At 51.3% G+C, this 19091-nt stretch overlaps 2 protein-coding genes across 15 annotated transcripts in view; one reads left to right on the top strand and one right to left on the bottom strand.

The window, feature by feature from the left end:
* Chlsn (cholesin) overlaps nucleotides 1-19091 on the bottom strand; it is a 103234-nt gene that overhangs the window by 44771 nt on the left and 39372 nt on the right. For 2 of the 8 annotated variants that reach the window (XM_087579181.1, XM_087579171.1), the window contains exons 1-2: nucleotides 2496-2686; nucleotides 2285-2358 (exon numbers count right to left, since the gene is read on the bottom strand). Coding sequence is in view for 1 of the 3 variants with exons in the window: in XM_087579171.1 (XP_087435297.1) it covers nucleotides 2285-2290 (6 nt within the window). In the remaining 2 variants the exon portion in view is untranslated. 8 annotated transcript variants of the gene reach the window in all.
* C130050O18Rikl (RIKEN cDNA C130050O18 gene like) lies at nucleotides 1606-14546 on the top strand. 7 transcript variants are annotated; one of them, XM_087579663.1, is made up of 4 exons: nucleotides 1606-1740; nucleotides 2047-2176; nucleotides 2865-3006; nucleotides 13209-14546. In XM_087579663.1, the coding sequence occupies exon 4, from the start codon at nucleotides 13229-13231 to the stop codon at nucleotides 14198-14200; it is 972 nt and encodes a 323-aa protein (XP_087435789.1). In that variant the 5' UTR covers nucleotides 1606-1740; nucleotides 2047-2176; nucleotides 2865-3006; nucleotides 13209-13228; the 3' UTR covers nucleotides 14201-14546. The 7 variants fall into 7 exon arrangements, with proteins under 7 accessions (XP_087435789.1, XP_087435791.1, XP_087435790.1 ...); XM_087579665.1 differs by having other exon boundaries at nucleotides 1655-1740; nucleotides 1909-2176; XM_087579664.1 differs by having other exon boundaries at nucleotides 1657-1804.

Below are 19091 nucleotides of genomic sequence, written 5' to 3'. Positions count from 1 at the left end.
TCTCCACGCTGAATGATGTCTGCTGGATGGACGCATGGTGTGCTCTTCTGGTTGCTTCCACGACCTGGCTGTGTGAACGGCCGGCTATGGGACTTTGTGAGAAGGAGGGCCATCCTGTGAGCCTCCCCTCCCCGCAGCTCCCAGCGCAGGCTCTGCCCTTGGTGTTGGGGCCTCCTGGTGGGGCAGGACTACGGGCTGTGCAGGTCCTGAGCACAGTAGCACCAGCACACAATCCGAGGGCCATGCCTTCCTGTAATCCCACGGCAGCGTGAGCAGACGATCTGGGGCCACATCCTGCTGCATTCTGAATTCTAAATTCCCACAGCAGCACGTGCACGCAATCCAGAGACCACATCTTCTTGAATGCTTACAGCAATGCTTACAGCAGTATGAGCACACAGTCTGGGGCTACGTCTTCCTCAATTCTGAATTCCCACAGCAGCGTGTGCACGCAAGCCAGAGGCCGCATCCTTCTGAATACACAGCTGCAGGAGCGTTCAGCCAGGGACGTGTCTTCCTGAATTCCATTACCAGGTTGGAGCGAAAGTTCGGACCAGCGCTTTGGCCCAACAGCACACGTCCAGGCAATCACAAGCTTAGGCAGGGGTCATAAACTGAAGAAGGCCTTGTGATATCAAGGAAGTGGCCACTGAGCTAGAATGGAACTTGGCCTGGGAGGTGGTTCATGGGTGGCTCCCTGCAATACCCATGGGAACCAGAGTTTACCCAGCACTACCCAGGGGAGCCATCACTGACTTTCCTCTGTCACATTTCTGGGGATGCCAGCTCACCCACAAGCTAACCTGAGCTCAGGGGCTTTCACCACTCATTTCCCAGCAGGACACTAATGCCTGGAGATGACCCCAAAGATCTCACAAAAGTGAATGCACAGAAAGAGGAGCACAGCAGTTCTGTCAGGCACATGGAAGAACCAGGGTTGTCCCACACACTTAGCTCAGCCTAAAGACCAGCATGGGTCAGGGGGGAAACATCAGAACCTGAGGACATGCAGGGCCATACCAGGGTATAGAGGCTTGGGCTGGGCATCTGTGCCCTGACTGCAGCCAGCTCTGCGGCCCACCTGAGGGTCTAGTGCCTGAGCTGTTGAAGCTGGGCAGGCTGGCCACTGCCTCATTTCAAAGCTGAGCTGCAGAGCCTCTAGTCCCACTGCCTGTCCTCAGGGGCTCCTCCCTGTGGGCCCAGAGGTGTGCTAGGCAACTCTCTGTGACAGGCAGAAGACGGTTCCAGAAGAAGACTGATAACATGGGGTTGTCCCTTCACCAGGGGACAGGGTGTATGTCACACAGAGGGCACAGCAGCGGGCCTCAGAGAAGTCTGTACTCCCCTTACCAGCAGATAAACAGAATCTGAAAAGGAGGGAGTTATCAGCACCTATCCTACCTCTCCCCAGGAGAAGGCCCAGGCACTCGTCCAAGGGAGGCAAAGAAGGCTGGAGTCACAGTGAGTCCACAGGCTACATCCTATCATGGGAGTCTGATATGCAAGGGACACTGAGATAGGCCCGAGGACTCAGGAACCATTCTCACAAGTGACAAAATAGGGTTTGCAGAACTGTCAAAGGCTATTAGGGAGGTCACGACCAGCAGCCACAATGAGAATTGCAGTCAAATGTGGAAGTGCCCGAGGTGGCCCCAAGACAAATCAGCAGAGTGTCCCTTTGAGGCCCCACTGGCCTTAGAGTCCATGGGCTGACTGCTACCATGTTGAACTCACAGCCAGGTAGGGGACACACAGGAAGCTGGTGCAGAGACATGGGGTGACAGCTGCATTCATCACACAGCAGGTGGGGAGGGGAAAAGGGAGGGGCAGCAACTTTGTCCTAGAGGAGGGAGGCAACTGGGATGAGGCCTGAGCCATTAGGGCCTCCTTAGACTTCTCTCCCACTAGATTCTTCTTCTCTGGGCGGCATCTGGCATTCAGGGCTGAAAACGCACTCAGGAGTCCAGGTCCCCAGTTAATGGCTTTGTAGTCCCATCCCCCACCCCCGCCCCTGCCGCTCAAGTCTGACAACAGTGGGCCACACAGGAACTACCCAGAAGCCCCCGCACAGCACTGGGATGGCTCTCCTACAACACTCAGGAAGCGGAAGGAACTGCCTGAGACCACAGCGCAGCCTGGTGCTGATGCCACGTGAACGGCCTGCAACACTGCGAAAGTAGGCATACGAGGGTGGGGGCGGGGGCGGGTGGGGGGGGTGAGGGGTGGGAGTACAGGCAAAGCCCGCTGCGTTTTAAGATTTTAAAGTGTCCCCAAGACTGTTTACCTTCATCTGGCTGGGGCTCTCCTCAGAACTTGGTGCCTATGCTCAGCACTCCTCTCAGCCAGCATCGGGGCATCCTGCGCAAAGCCCGGTGGAGAGGACACAAGCAGATGTGCCTTCTGGCATCATGTCCAGGTTCAGCCCCATTCCATGCGACCCCAAGATGCAGCCCTAGCTGCTAGTGCACAGCGTAGTAAGGGGTGCCAGGTATCACCTGCCATCCAGACTGCAGTGTCCACTGTCCTGAGTCACCCATGTAGGAGACAGAGGGACGAGACCCTCATCCATGTGGCAGCGTTCCAGGCACTGGTTTGCCCTCATTGGGAGGACTTTTTCCTGCTGGGTGGGGCTTCAGCTCCTATTTTAGGTTACGAATGTCTTTGCCTTCTGGGAGGGACCTACTGTGAGTGGCCAGTACACTTCTGCAGGAAAGCTCTGGAAACCTCAGACTCACATACACGTCACTCTTCCACCTCAGACATAGGCCCATTTGGATTCTTCGGGGTCACATGGTCCAAACATAGCCCGCTTAAACACAGTGTGTGGTTTGGACAACTCCAGGCTAAATCCTGTTTTTCCTTAGAAACTGTGGGCGTCTGTGCCAGCCTGTCTTTGGAAAGTGTGGAGCAATGGAGGGAAGACTGGATGAACAAAGAACTTGTGCCAGCCTCACAGCAGCCCCCCAGTGCTGACAGAGCTTTGTTTGACCCCAGGGCCTAGCACAGGTGAGCACTGTCTTATGTCCTGGGGAGGTAGGCGCCCTGCTCACCCAGCTTGTCTTCCTGCGTGTGACTGACCAGTGAATGCACCCAGGGCCACTCTCAGCTGTGGTAAGTTTGTGCAAACCAATTTCTTTATGGTACAAGTCCGTTACATTAAAAAAAAAAAATTCTAGCCTTTGGCATGGTGATGAAGCTTCTTCCTGAAGGGTCCAGGGTGGCTCTGGTCAACTCCCACGTGAAACGGGAAAGGTCCAGGGGTGTCGGACAGTACACTAATGTCAGCAGGGCTGTCGGGTTAACTGGGAGGACTTCAGCTCTGGGGATGGGAGTGGGGGATGGAGAGAGGCCGCTGTGGCAGAACAGAAAGAACGCTCTGTAGTGGGACATCTGGAATGTGTGTTTGCATGGGGCATGGAACCTGGAAACAGGGAACTCTTGGCTTGACTGAGCAGGGTGAGGTGGGACAGCATTAGTGGGCAGGGGCTGGAAGGAAGCCTTTGGAAACTGGGGCAATCGGGCTGACCACCTCTGCACTAGGTGGACTTTGTACTCCGGTGGGTTAGTGTGGTGCTCTCGACACGTATCCCTGTGAGCCATTAGATGCCTTGCCAAGTGCATTCTGCTCACTTGCTAAGACCTCCATGGAGACATTCTCAGTGGTGCTCTGCAGTGGTGCTTGGCAGACCCAAACCACAGCCTTGAAGGGGAAACAGGCCTCATCACCTCCCTGCAGACACAGGCGAACACAGCTGTAGTGCTGACGGCTCACTGGGCCACAGAGGCAGAAAGAGTGATGCCGAGACAGACACAGCCTTGGCCCTGGGAAGCTGCTTTAGCCAAGCACTCCACTGCTCTCCTCTTCCCTCTTCTGGGGCTCACCTGTTGGGCTCTAGCTGGCCTGAGACCTTTGCCCTGCCCACACCCAGCTCAGGCAGGGTGTCATCAAGCGGCTGACCAAAAGAGTCAGGAAGCCCTGTAGCTGGAGGAAGGACCAACAGGGAAGTGCCATGGAGGGCAGGCTGCAGAGAGAACCCGTCAGGATTTACTGCCAAAAGCCTTTGCCACTGAGGCACAGGCTAGACTGTTCTGCCACCCTGTTGCCACCGCTGCTGGGGTCCCAGATATTGCAGAGCGAGAACAGAAAAAGATCATCTGATCCCCCACCCCACATACACACACTGTAGTATGAAGGCTGTGCGCATCCTCACAGAATCACAGTAAGTGAATCAAGACTACAGAGAGTCAAGACTATGGAAAGGCAGAAAATGGTGAACACCTCTCCTGGTAACCTCTCAGCAACTTCAGCTCTGCCCTCCCAGCCAGGCAGTCTAGCACCGGACGGCTCGAGCACTTGCTTGTGTGTCTCAGGGGGATCCTACTTTGGAGGAAACTCTTGGATTACTCGCCCTGGCCCTTGCTACTGGATCTCAGGACAGCTGAGGGCCTCAGGTGGCACATGGCGCCTGGTGACAGGGACAGTCAGCTCCAGTGCTCAGGGCCAGTACCTGCCCTGACTTCAGGGAGAGCTGGCTTCTCAGCACTTCCCAAACTCAGCCTTGTGGGAAAGGTGCCACACACAGTCATATGTAAGGCAGAAAAGTAACAGATATCACCCTCTCTGGGGTCACCCCTCCACTCTCAGCTCCGGTGCTCAGGCCTTAAACAATCACAAAGAGTCCCCCCAACACTTAACATGCTGCTAAGGAAGTGTGCTAGGTTTCCCGGAAAGAAGGCCAAGGGGGAAGCTAGGAGGCCCAGTGCCTTGGTCTGACAGCACAAGAGATTCTACTTCTGCTTCTTACCTACAGGCCCACAGAGCAACCACTCTGCAGGAAGCAGGAAGCCTGTGTGAGGCCAGGCAGGTCTGCCCAGCTAGGCCGCTGGTCACTGAACTAGAGTGCAGGTCTGGCCCATAGCACATGGGGACCAGGAGGAATTCAGAAGCTCCTAGAAACCAGTGTCTGTGTGTACAGGTGCATGAGTATACACAGTTTATAGTGTGTGCCCATATGTGTACCTGTTTGTAAAGATGTGTCTACGTGTTCGTTTATATATACATACATGTGAATGTATGTTTGCCTGTTTATGTGCCTGGTATGCACTCGTTTATATGTCAGAGTGTGCCTGGTATGTGCATGTTTTTGTTTCTGTGTATCCAGATGCATATCTGTGTATGTGCACATGCACACTTGTGTGTTGGTATGTGCCTGAGTATACACACATGTGCATGCATGTTTGCATGTTCATGTGCCTGGTATGTACGCACATGCACACACATCTACATGAGACAAAAGGCACATACATGTACCTTATCTGGAAGACTTGAGAAAAACAAACAAGAGACCGCTTTTATCCTTATTGTACTGAAGGTAATTTTTCTCAGTTCCTAAACAACACAGAAACAGATAGCATTGGGATCAAAAGGACAAACGAGGACAGTCAGGCAGGCCCCTGCTGCACCCACTGTGACAGTCCCTGAGTCCTACACTGCCTTTCCACATCCCTGGGCTGGGGGTCAGAGGTTGGTGGCCCCTTCTTGGCCCGGCATGCTACCATGATGTCAGTCCAAGCTCCCGTCCACAGTCTGTGCAGGGCTGGCCAGGGGCTGGAGTAGGACATCAGGCTATGTGTGTGAAACAGACAGGATGACTCACAGCGGCTCTGCCCCATTGGCAGGGCAGGAGATTGGAATGGAAACATTTACAAAGCCGAAGCCAGAGGCACTAGAATGGCTGAGTCCTGCCAAAAGGAGCAGACAGCTGAGGGGATGGAGTGGGATGGGGCCTGCAGAGTGGAGCACGGTGGATCAGATACGGGAACCGTCTCTCAGGGCTCTGGACTCATCTCCTCAATCCACTGTCCACTCCTGGCATCTCATATGCCAATGCTTGCAGCCTCCACCACCCTGGGCTGGCAGTCCATGGGCATCACAGCAATCCTGTGGTCCCCCAAGACACAGTCTGAGACTGATACAGCTAAGGAGGTGGTAGGAAGCCAGGAAAGTCTCCTAGGACACTGAGGCCACTTTACCTGCTGTACCACACACATGTAAGGCCACCCACACTATTTGTGGACCACACAATAGAATCTCACACATTCATGTCATTTCTGCATTGTTTGAAAACAATTTATGAGCCCTTGTTGGAAAGCTCTGTAAAGTAAGTGTGGCTTGAAAGGGTCTGTCTGGACGAGCACTGCGCCCACGTGGGTAGGGCTTAGCAAGCTCTCTCGTGGCCTTTAGAAAATGCCCTGGGGTGTGCTGACTCTCTTTTGCCCACCTAAGCAATGCCGGGTGAGGGGCCTACTTCCAGAAGTGCTATTTACAGAGTGGCGGCCAAGAGCCACTGTAGGAACATAGCATTCTCAGACGCTAGCCTTGGGGAGCTCCCAAGGGACACAGACCTCAGCGGCCCTTCTGCAGGGCCGGGAGGCCCCAGGTTCTCAGCCTACAATGCGTCCATGGAGTGTCTGTCTCTCTTCTGTGAAGTTCTAGGCTTTTTAAGAAGTTAGGTCGGGTTGTGATAGAAGAGTAGGTTGATGGTCCAGCCACCCCAGAAAATTGGTGACCTCGTGTGAACCTGGAGCTAGCCATGCCACTATCAGATATGTGCCCCAGAAAAAAAGAAAGTGTTTGCACTGGAGAGCTGAGAGCAGCTGTGTGAGAGCCACTGTACAACACTGTGTGGACTTCTTAGTGACAAGAAGAAAGTACTAGTGGGGCAGGCAGGGACACCAAGATCACAGTGCCAGGGAGGTAGGCACTTTCTGTGCACACGAAAGCAAGACCTGAGGGTTCCACACAGAGACCTACTATGTGCTACCCTGGACATGGAAAGCTGCAGGAGATAAGGCAATAAATGGCTGCCGGGGCTGGGTGCCAAGGGCGGTCAGTGAGGGAGCTGTGTCAAGGCCTGTGACCAGAATCAAGGTGGTGCCTGTCAAGAAAGGTGGTGCCTGTCAAGAAGGATATGTGTTGTTTCTACAGATTCTCTGAAATAGACTTGGGCAAGAGCTTCAAGTTCTCAAGGCTCAGGTCTCAGGGGTATTAACTCCCAGGCTGACCCAGGCAAACTGACTCAGGCTGTCCTACTGCACATATGAACTGAGATGCAAACGCATTGTCAGACAGATGTACTCCAGAGGACTAATGCGAGGTGTTACCCAATGGGAGCCAAGCTCAGGTTGCGGTGCTGTTGCCTCCCTCACCCCAACCCCAACCCCGTCTCTGTCCCACTTGGGGTGGACCATGGAGGAAGGGGAGCTGAGGAACTGTTCAGGCTACAAAGAAACCCAGGACATGGGGTGTTAGAAGGCAGATTGCGGAAGGTTTGGCAGTGGGGGCTTCAGTGGCTTGTCGGGTAGAACGTGCTGGTAAGGAGGCCAGGTGGTCCTGAGGTGCTTACTAGGACTGAAAGCATGGGACCCTGAGCTCCCAAGAATGGGTCCCCCTGAACCTCGACAAAGACAGGATGGCAGACGGTAGTAGGGCATCAAGGTCTGCCAGAGTGTGCTGAACACAGAAAGCTCTTGGCTGCTCCTTGCCTAGCTGGCCTTTAGGGCAACCTTTCTCCCTATGGACAAAATCACGGTCTGTGGTGAAGAGGGAACTCAGGCACTGTCCTAGTCCACCGGCTGGGAAGCAGAGGCAGCGCTTACGGAAGGGCCCTGGGTGATGAATGCCCACAGATACTCAGTAGCACACCACACACGAGGCACAGAGCGGCCGCAGAGACAGATCAGACGTCTGCTCAGCAGCTCTGCTTCCTGACCGTGGACAGAGATCACAAGATGACTTCCCATTCCACCTGACAAGACAGACTTGAAATTGCTTCCTCCCGGGCTGCTATGACTCTTCATTTCTACGCCGCTGGCTCCATAAGCACCGGCAGCTGGAAGCCATCACAGCCACTGCTGTGTCTTTTCAGACTGAAAGAGACAGATACGATGAGGAGCCTGTAGGCCCACAGGGAGTAGCAAAGGCTGGCTGCTGGCTGCTGGCTGCTGGCTGGCTGGCAGCGGCGGTGGCAACATAAACATCTGAGCACATCTCAGACTCATCAAAGTCAACCTTCCTGCTACTTGGGACACCCAGAGAGAACTGTCCTCTGGGTCTGAAGACTGACAGGGTGAACAGGATGGCAAGGGACAGTGCATGACCAGATGACTGTGTCAAGTCCTAAAACCTAGAACCCAAGCGGCCTATGAACAGATGGGCTAGCCTGGACTCCTGAATCTAAAATAGTGTGCATTGTGAAATGCTAAAAATTAGTTACACCCACCACGTAGGTAATCCACACAGGTAAAACAACCACACACATAAGACTAAGATAACAAGAATTCAAAAATTAAATGATAAGAAAAATTATAAAAGCAAAGAACTTGGTTTTAAAACCAAAGAAATGGTTAGGAGTACTCACTGCTTTCACAGAGGACCTGAATAAGCCCAGTTCCAGAGAATCAACGCCCCTTCCCCTCTGCCACCTCAGGCTCAAGCGTGCCCACCCACACATGGACACAGCATCACGCATTCCCAGCCCTGTGCGCTCCTTCCTATCATTCATTCTGGGAGACAACCCCTTGCCCTTGTCTGTTCTCCTCTACACACGGAGCTCTTCCCTGCCCATCTCCCCCCTCCTATCTCATCTCTCTGTCTGGTGGGGAACCTGTGGGCAAGTGACGCAGGATCTCCCTCCATGCTTTCTATCTGCCACGGCTGTTGCAGCCTGTGGATTTCGTTGCTGTAGAGAAACACAGATTCTTGATTCCACCATAGTGGGGAGACAGGGTGGCGAGCATCAGGCACTTTGAACCACAAGCTTGAAACAGGAGGCAGAGGGTGTGCGAGGCTTTACACCCTCAAAGTGAGCCCTCAGTGACACACTTCCACCAGCAAGGCCATAACTCAACCTCTCCAAACAGCAGCACCAACTAGGAAGCCAGTATTCAGATTCCTGCCAGCACGGGGGACACCTCATTCAAACCACCACACACATACGCAGAACCTCAGAGCAGGCACAGCATGCCAAACCGTAGTCACATTGTATGCATCGGTCAGCCCGGCCAACACACACACACACACACACACACACACACACACACACACACACACCCCACAACCACCACCACCACCACTACCGCTGCCCAGACATGTGGATTCTCTTCAGAGCAAACAAAAGGCTGGCTTTGGAGCTAGATCAGCCCTCAGAAAGCCCATTAAAATTATGGCTCCACTTTTATCGGCCTCAATTTCCTTTGAATAAACAGCAACACTATTTCCTGGTCTCCACTACTATTTAGTTAAATTTTAAAGGGAGGAAGGGGCCATTTGTATGGAAACGAGATTATTTCATTTACCAAAGATGGCCTGGTAGAGCACTGGGGCTGTCAAGGTTCCTTATTTAAAGCCCTGCCCAGGAATTTACAGCTACTATGTCATTTCTGGCCAATAGGGCGGGAGGTCTGGCCACCCCAGGGAGCTCCCACAACATCCCAGCCTCCAAAATACACCACCCTGGTTTCTAGAACAAGGTCCCTACAAAGGTCAAAACTGGCTGGAATCTTCTAGGGTGTCGCAGAATGTCCAGTGTGAAGGCCTGCTGTTCCTAGCAATGGCAGCAAGTGCTGGTGACAGTGCTGGGCCCCACAGCCCTGTTCCTGGGAGAGAGGTCACTGCCAAGACCCATGCTCAAAGCTACTGTTACCTGCTGAGGGGCAATGGGGTCCTTGTGGGTCACCAGTGAAGGTGCCTGGTCTTTCTTTAGCCTCATCCCGCACCTTTTAGTGTTGTGGTTTGCCCTGAAGTTATCTGTATTTTGATGCTAATGCTACTGCCCCAAGGACAGCTGCCTAGTCACATGCTCAGAACTCAGGTGACTTCACCAGAACCACCTCCCCATTGAATTTATAAAGTACAGGTGAGGGGCAGGTACAGGATAGAAGGAGGCCTATCATTGCAGGAGAAGGAATGATGGGAGGGAGAGAAGTTTGAAGGAAGTGGAGGAGACTAGAGGAAAAAGGAGAGACAGGAAGAGGAGAGGGTGAGAAGCCATGGCAGGTGACGTTAAGATTCTGCTCTGTGTATTTACTGGTTGTTATTAATGCTCCTAAAGGATGGATGGTACCGGGCTTTGCATGTTTAAGTGGGCAATTATATCTTATCAATTGGGTCAAAGATTATTGTGTTGTGTGTTCTTTTATGTGAGGGTTTGAGTGTAGGAAAGTGTGGCGGCAAGAGACACTGGGCCGCTGAGGAGTGGGGATGTGTTTCCATCAAGGTATCTAGCAGACATCTTGGGGCACTACGGTGCCAGAGCTAGCGGGTAAAAGACAACTTTACTTTTTTATTTTTATATTTTTACAACAACAGATGGTGAACCAAGGTGATGGACAAGAATCCACTAGTAATCTTTTTTCTTTCTTTCTTTCTTTCTTTCTTTCTTTCTTTCTTTCTTTCTTTCTTTCTTTCTTTCTTTCTTTCTTTCTTTCTTTTTTCGGAGCTGGGGACCGAACCCAGGGCCAAGCGCTAGCGCTCTACCACTGAGCTAAATCCCCAACCCACTAGTAATCTTAAGAATTGAGAGAAAGTTTTTATTTTCCAAGTAAGAGGAGGCCGGCGCCATCTTAAGTCATGTGATATCTCTAGGGCGGGAATTCAAACCGAGAAACTGGGAAGTAGCCTGGGCTGGCAGGCTGATGGTCCCCTGCTGTATGATAAGTAATGGCAGCTCAGAGAGTTAGAGATTAAAAGCTGCTTTTTAAGAAAGTTGTTTAGAAAGTTTTTCAGGATATTCTCTTAACGTGGGCTCCACAGGAATTTTGGGTTAATTTCCTGGTATCACAGAGTACAAAAGCCTATCAGGCTAATTGTTTAGCTTATTTCCTTTTTAAAAAATTTAGTCTTCATGATGGGTGTGACTTTGAGTTTTATGGTTATATTATTACTCTGGGAGAGAGTGCAAGATACAAGCTTTTCTGGTTTCAGACTAAGGAACACAGTATTTTGGGAGAAAGATTTTTGTCTTTGTGTTTTTAAAAAGTGTGATTAGGCTCTGGAAACCTCACTGATCAGATCATACTGATCAGATTTGATAGAGGTAGACCGCCTGAAAAATTGATTCAGGAGAATCAAACAAAAAGATCTCTCGATTCTAAACTTTTGTCTTGAGAGTTGTATTTTGCAGAGTGTGCCTACTTGGAATCCTGGTCTCAAGGACTTTCAGTTGAGTCCAGGCAGGACACATCAGCTACAGCATTTGCTTCATTCTTCCTACCCCCTACCCCTAAGGATATCTCAACGCCCATGTACAGCTTGAATAAGTTATGGGGGGGTCGTCGCCCCAACTCCCTGGACTTTGGGGGGCTGAGAGTGGTTATTCTAAAGTTGTTATTATGAGGAATTTAGAAATGGTTGTAATTTAACAGGGAGGAATTAGCTAGATTGAGTTATACAGTTGTAATCTCATTTGTTAACTAAGTTAAAATCATATCTTTGCTTAGATATAGAATTTATTTGTTAAAAGTTTAAAGGTACAAGGTTTAGAGCCAGTCCTTCTATTGATGTCATTAAAACTTCTCAGTTGATTACATCTGTGAGTTAAGGGCCAACTAGCAAATTCACAGCTCTGACTTTGTGAGAGTACTTTCAAGACAATAGTAAGATATAAAGACAACAGTCCAGATTGTCTTAGATAGATAGATGGTTTTCAAAAACGTCAGACATCCACAAAATTTGAGATTTAAAGTTATTTATCTTTTGTTGAGACATATCTGCTCCTATCAGATCCCCTCTGATGGATTTAATGAAGAATGTTAACATCTCTACCTCCAGGAGAGGCAATACTTTGTGGCTAGGCAGCCACTGGACAAAACTGCCTGTTTCATCTGCAGACTAATACTGTCCAGAAAAGGACACATTATGCAGAATAGTTGATTGATAAACTGCCAAGACAGGGTGATCAGCCCTTCAATATCTGCATTTCAAGAGTCTATCAGTTGATTTTGGGCCAGAAGCCTGAAGACTTGCCCTCGCATGTTGCTGACAGGGGACTGTGCTAATGGAGATTTGTCTCTACAACCTCTCAGTTCTGAAAGCCGTGTTAGGCTTCCTTTGTGTATAGATATTTGGTCATTTTCAGATTTCTGACGGGGTTGAAGACTGATTATAGTCTTATAGCCTACCAGGCTGCTTAACTCTGAATATACATATTTTATTGGATAGTTATCAGATAGTATACAAGCTAGCCAAGATATAATATAGATTTTAAGCCTTTCTTAAACTGGAATGAAGAACTAAATGTTCTGTCTAACTGATATAGTGATGGACTGGGTGTTAAGTATATCATATGCTTTATAAATTGTAGAACGGTAATAATTGTACTCAATTTATATATAAGTGAAAAGGCTTTTTAACTGGACAAAAAGGGGAAAATGTTGTGGTTTGCCCTGAAGTTATCTATATTTTGATGCTAATGCTACTGCTCCAAGGACAGCTGCCTAATCACATACTCAGAACTCAGGTGACTTCACCAGAACCACTTCCCCATTGAATTTATAAAGTAAAGGTGAGGAGCAGGTACAGGATAGGAGGCCTATCGTTGCAGGAGAAGGAAAGATGGGCGGGAGAGAAGTTTGAAGGAAGTGGAGGAGACTAGAGGAAAAAGGAGAGACAGGAAGAGGAAAGAGTGAGAAGCCATGGCAGGTGACGTTAAGATTCTGCTCTGTGTATTTACTGGTTGTTATTAATGCTCCTAAGGGATGGATGGTACCGGGCTTTGCATGTTTAAGTGGGCAATTATATCTTATCAATTGGGTCAAAGATTATTGTGTTGTGTGTTCTTTTATGTGAGGGTTTGAGTGTAGGAAAGTGTGTGGTGGTAAGAGACACTGGGTCGCCGAGGAGTGGGGATGTGTTTCCACCAAGGTATCTATCGGACATCTTGGGGCACTGGGGTGTGGACCTAGTGAGGTAAAAGACAACTATACTCTCTTATTAATATATATTTTTACAACAACATTTTAGCTCCAGGCCTTTTGGAGACATCTGAACCTGAGGCCTTACTCTTGATATCAAGACCTGCCCTGACATCCTTTCTCCATTCTCACAGAGGCTGGCACTAGGCATCTTTGGAAAATCCTGTCCCTTATGTATTGCAGGTGACCCTCACTGGGCCAGCCACGCGGCCACACGGCTTTTGCTTCTGTTGCAGGTCTGAGAACTCTCCTGAAGATGGACCGTCACAACATGTCCTGGATCCACTACCCGAGCCAAGTGTCCCCGGCTGTGGAGGACGTCATCGCAGCACAGAGCATCATTTCTAGGTGCACACATGTGTATGTGGCAGTGTGCGTCCCACTGAGCCTAGTGCTGGGGCTCTTCAGTCTCAACGTCTTCATCCGGGACCGTACTAGGCTGGGGGTACTGGACAGACTCCTTGCAGGCCTCACGGCCACTAGCATCTCAGTGACTCTACTGTCCCTCAATGCTGCTGGCCGACCCGACTACATATCCACGACAAACCTGGGCTGCGGGGCACTCTCATTCTTCTCTAATGTCTGCTACTTCATGGCCCAGTACCTGCAGGGAGCCACGCTTCCCCTGGCCTTTCTGCCGGGATCTCCCTGCTGTCAGCTCTTGGCAAGGCCTGTGGCAAGCCTAGCTGCTATCGGGGGCTGTGCTGTCTGTAGCGCCCTCATCGTGGTGTCCCTGCTGGGTACATTTGGCGAGTTGCACACAACCACCATGTGCCAGGCAGATCCGCTGACTGCATGGCCCGAATACGAGATTGTCAAGTTCAGCCTGGGCTTTGCACTTGCTTTGAGCTTCCAGATGGTTCTCTTCCTCCTATATGCTACACAGCCGGCCTGGCGAGTGGCTCCTGATCAGAGGGACACAGCGTCTGGACGCTGGGTGGTACTGGCTGTGGCTCTCAACATGTTCGCCTGCAGACTCTTCTTCAATGTGGTCCTCCTGCATCGGGCCCAGCTGAAGCTGTGGAAGGATGTGGGCTCCCCTCGGGATGAGCTGCTCATGAACCTCGCAGAGCTGGCCCTGTCCGGGGAGAGCTGCATCAACATGGTGGCCATCCTCCTCCTCCACACACCATGCAGGCTCAGGTTGCTTGGCCTCCTTGAGCACCTCACACAGAGATGCAGGCGGGGGCCGGACACCAGCATGTCCTTGAACAGAGTAGGGGGCTAGCCAGGGCCTGCCTGCTGGCACAGGCCACACCCCTCGCTAGTGCTCAGGGAAGACGGCCTTCCCAGGGAGCCTGAGCAGGCTTCCTATGTTTTGGATGGTTAGCTTGCCTATGTTTACCTCAACCTACGCAAATCAAGACGGTCTCTCTTCCCACACCTTCAGTCACACTTGAGGGACGCAGTGACATAGGTAAGGAGGCTAACCAAAAACCATGGGTCTGCTGGAGGGTGTCCTGACGATGATGGCACATGTAACCACCTTGCCTGTTGGTTGCCACCTTCTACGCAACAATCCAGGCTGACGACACAGGAAAGGCACTGTGGAAATAAACATGGTTTTCACCTAACATCCTTGTTTCTTGAGATAGGATCTCACTGCAGCCTTGGATGGTCTTGACTCTCGTCTCCCCGCCTTGTCCCTGATGCTGGACTCTGGGCCCACGTCACCACACCTGGCTGCTCACTCAGTTTACAGCTCTGTTACCCTGGTACGGTGTAGTTGTTCCAGTTGTCCACTGCCGGAGAATGTGGGCAATGGAAGCCCTGCCAGAAACCTCCTTTAGGTTTGTCTTTTAAAAATCTGTCATCAGCCAGGCTGGAGAGATGGTTCAGCAGTCCAGAGCACATGGTACTCTTGCAGAGGTCCTGTGCTCAGTTCCTGGCACCTACATTAGGTGGCTAACAACTGCCTATAACTTCAACTCCAGGGGGGTCCAAGGCTTTCTTCCACACACAGGCACCTGCACGCATATGCATATACCACTCCCCCCCCACCCCACCCCCGCCTCCACCACAATCCCTGGTGTGCTGAGATTATCACCCATAAATGGAAGGTCACAGAAACAGATGGCTTCTACCTAGTGACAATGGTGTCACAGTCGCTACTGAGAGCTCCAGGTATGTCCCGTGTTGGAGGCCTGGTCACCAGTAGGGTTGTGCTAGGGATCTTCAAGAGGGAGGCCCAGAGGAAATGATCATGTGCCCCTCCCTGGCCTCTTTCAGACTTTCTCTATCAACACGTGATCTCTTATGTCCAGTGTGCTCTCACCACCAGCCCCACCATAATCACATCAGCTCCTCCCATGATCCCACCCTGGCGTCGGCTGCCCCAGGGCACCCTTGCAGACCCTCACTCCACTGACATTCAATGTAGCCAGAGTTGAGTTGAGTGCCATGCAGATTCTGGAGTGCTCTGACTGTGGTACTCTCTTCTCCAAGTACCACGTCCCAACAACACTGGCTCACCCACCCTTCCAGGAATCCAGTGTCTGTCCCCTCCATTGACCACCGCCTGTCCTGCCAGATAGAGCTCCTTTCTGTGCTTTGGACAAGAGGACACCTCAGCCAGGAAGCCGTGAAACACAGGGCATCACCTGGTCAGGACCAAATTCTGTACAGTGGGTCACCTCCTACCTCTGGCCCCATTTTCAGTGGCTCATGGTTGGTTCCCTCAGGTTCACACTCATGGCAGATGTGGAGGCCGCTGAGTTAATGTATAAACACCTGCCACAATGGATGTCCATGCACAGGCCTCAGAAGAAAAGAGGGGGCAAAAGACCATGCTTGAACTGCTGGGAGCAGAGGGTCTCAGCCAGGAGCTGGAAACCAGACAAGCTAAAGCTCACACCTCACTGAGCTCCTCAGTGTTCCAGGCAGGGAGTGTATTTAGAAACATGGCCACAAAAAAGTACACTGGTGCCTCTCCAATGGTAGGACCCTGGCTTTTCAGGATGTACTGTGTAGACCAGTGTCATGTCTTAGGAAGTGTCCAATGTTATTTTAGGTGTGTTTATACTTGCTGTCCATATATGGGTGTTTTGCCCGAGTGCATGCGTGGCTGCGTATCACGTGTGTGTGGTGCCTGAAGAGTCTGGAAGACAGCGCTGGCTCCCCAGAACCATGGATAGTTGTGATTGGCCATGAATTGGCTGGGAATTGAACCCAGGTTCCCAGAAAGAGCAGCTCTTAACCTCTGAGCCATCTCTCCAGCCCACTGCTCTTTTTGCCCCTGGAATTCAGCCATTAGGGTAGGCTGGTTGGCCAGTGAGCCCAAGGGATCCTCCCTCTGTTCCTCCTCAGCACTGGACTAGACTGTAAGCCGCCACACCTGACTTTAAAAGTTCCAGGCGACAGGGCAGTGCTGGCGCACACTTTTAATCCCAGCACCCGGGAGGCAGAGGCAGGTGAAGCTCTGAGTTCAAGGCCAGTCTAGTCTACAGAGTGAGTACCAAGGTAGCCAGGACCACACAAAGAGAAACCCTGTCTAGGGTCATGAGGGGAGTCCTAGGGGAGCCAACACCCTCTTCTGGTCTCTTCAGGCACTGCACACATGTGACACACAGCTATGCATGCAAGCAAAAAACAACTATATTCATATTATTTACTTACATATTTATTTTACACATGCACACATAACATACATGTGAAGGTATGAGGAAAACTTGAAGAAGTTGGTTCTCTCTTTCTATCCTGAGGGTCCAGGGATTTAACTCAGATCTTCAGGATTGGAGGCAAATGTTTTTGCCTGCTGAGCCCTCTCCTGGCCACACCTCTTTTTTTATACATGAGTTCTGGGGATTAAACTCAGGTTTAAAAAAAAACAAACAACAACAACAAAACCTTCAGGTTTTCCTTACAAGTACTTTACTCACATGCACTCCTTCAGAACTGGACTTTTGTGCTTTAAAAGGGCACTAAGCTGGGTGTGGTGGTGCATGTCTGTGATCCCAGTACTCAGTAGGCTCAGCCAAAAGGATCCAGAGTCCAGGGCCAGCCTGGGCTACATATGAAGAGCCTGTCTTTAATACAAAACAAATAACAGGGGCTGGGGATTTAGCTCAGTGGTAGAGCGCTTACCTAGGAAGCGCAAGGCCCTGGGTTCGGTCCCCAGCTCCAAAAAAAAAAGAACCAAAAAAAAAAAAAAAAAAACAATAGAACAACAAAAATGCAGTTGAAGAGGGCAAACAATTAAAACTACTGAAATCTGATTAGGGGAGGGGCTCCAGTGACTAGGGGAGTGGTTCCAGTGATGGGAGGGGCGCTCTAGTGATTAGGGGAGGGGCTCCCGTGATTAGGGAGGGGCTCCCGTGATTAGGGAAGGGGCTCCAGTGATTAGGGAAGGGGCTCCCGTGATTAGGGAAGGGGCGCTCTAGTGATTAGGGGAGGGGCTCCCGTGATTAGGGAGGGGCTCCAGTGATTAGGGAAGGGGCTCCGATGATTAGGGGAGTGGTTCTAGTGACTAGGGGAGGGACTCTAGTGCTGGAGCAACAAAAGGCTGCACCAGGGCCCTGTGGGTAAGATGCTGAGCCAAAGTCCCTACAGCAGGCCTTAGATAGGGTTATACCCACTGGATTCTGTCTGTCTGTCTCTTGACCCGCCTCTATATCCACTATATCATAACTTCCTGATAATTCCTACAAGCAAGGAACCAAGAGGAAGATGTAGAACAAAAGAGAGCAAAGGGGACACCTCACAATGCAGTTCTGAGTACTCCGACCCAGGGCAAGGGAGAAGGAAATCTCAGTGTGGAAAAGGAAACTTGGAACTGATCGTGAGTGGGGAGAGTGTCCTGTGGACCCCAAGGCTCTCCTGGCTAAGAAGAGGACCCATCTCTGCCACTCCCCCCAGAGCCTCACTCCATCACCACTCCCTGGTGTCAGTGGCCTCCCTGAATGGTACTCACCCCACTCCCCCCATCTGCACTCTGAGCTGGACACACTCACTTTTGGTTGCCAACACTCTCCAGGAATCAAAGGAAGCAACCAGAATGCTCCCAGCAACCGTGAAAGAGGCCCAGCTGTCAACACTGTGAAGCTACTGAAATTTTCCCTACGGGCACACGGGCTGGAGGGGAGGGGGAGGGGGAGGGGGAGGGGAGGGGGCAGCTGCAGGGCAGGGCTATGACACTCTCCTAGGGCTGTAAATTCCTTCCCACATTGGAAGATAAGGCCACAGAACTGGCTTTTCTGGGAACAGTCCCAGGAAGACCTAGCCGGCTCCCGTAGTGTACCCCAGGACGTCTGTCTGTAGGAAGCCCCCTGTACTTCCCAGGGCCAGGACCACAGCACTCGATGCACCTAGGGCCGACATGCCCACTCCCATGGTCCCAGGCCAGGCTGCTCTGGGACCTGGATGAGGGTGCCTCTCTCAAGGTGTGCGTTTCCCAGCCACCACCTCCTAAGATGAGAAAAGGCTCAGGAGTCAGGGAGGCTGAGTCACAGCCTTCCCAAGCCAGAATGGGCAGACGGCACAGTGAGACCAGCTCAGCTCTGGTCTTCCACGGTCAGTCAATGGCCCAGGAGAGCTGGCCCTGACTGAACGTCTCCTCACTGCCCTGGGACCCAGGCAAGTGCTTGGCCTCCCCGACTTTGGCTCTTTCTTTATGAAGAAGATGCCCGCCTCTCACCCTACTAAACACTTACATATTTAAGTTGAATAGTAATTGTCCAGAGCTCTCTGACTCCCGAGTCTGGAAAACTAGAGGAAAATACACAAACTGGGCCTGAGGGAACGCTGGTAACAGTGCAGGAGAACCCGGCTTCAGATTCCCAGCATCCATATAAAGAGCTGTGTGCAGTGTCACAGACCTATAATCCCAGTGCCAGGGGTGGAGACAGGAGGATGTGTGGAACTCACTGCTGGTCGCCCTAGCTGAATCAGCAAACTCTGGGTTCACTGAGAAATCCCATCTCAAAAAATAAGCTGGCCAGTGACGGAGGGAAACACTGGGCATAGGCCTGTGGCCTCCATACACACAAGCATACAAATATACAAACACACATACACAAAATGCATAAATGTTGTAGAGTGGAACGCATGGGCAATTTTCTCCAAGCTTTGTGCTGTGTCTTTCCAAAACACATTACTTGTCACTTCAGGGTCAAAGCAAATCA

This window comes from Rattus norvegicus, chromosome 12 (assembly GCF_021556685.1).
Source record: "Rattus norvegicus strain SHRSP/BbbUtx chromosome 12, alternate assembly SHRSP_T2T, whole genome shotgun sequence".
NCBI classification, from domain to species: Eukaryota; Metazoa; Chordata; class Mammalia; order Rodentia; family Muridae; genus Rattus; species Rattus norvegicus.
The sequence above is the reverse complement of the archived record's forward strand: the minus strand, read 5'-3'. Positions and strand labels throughout refer to the sequence as shown.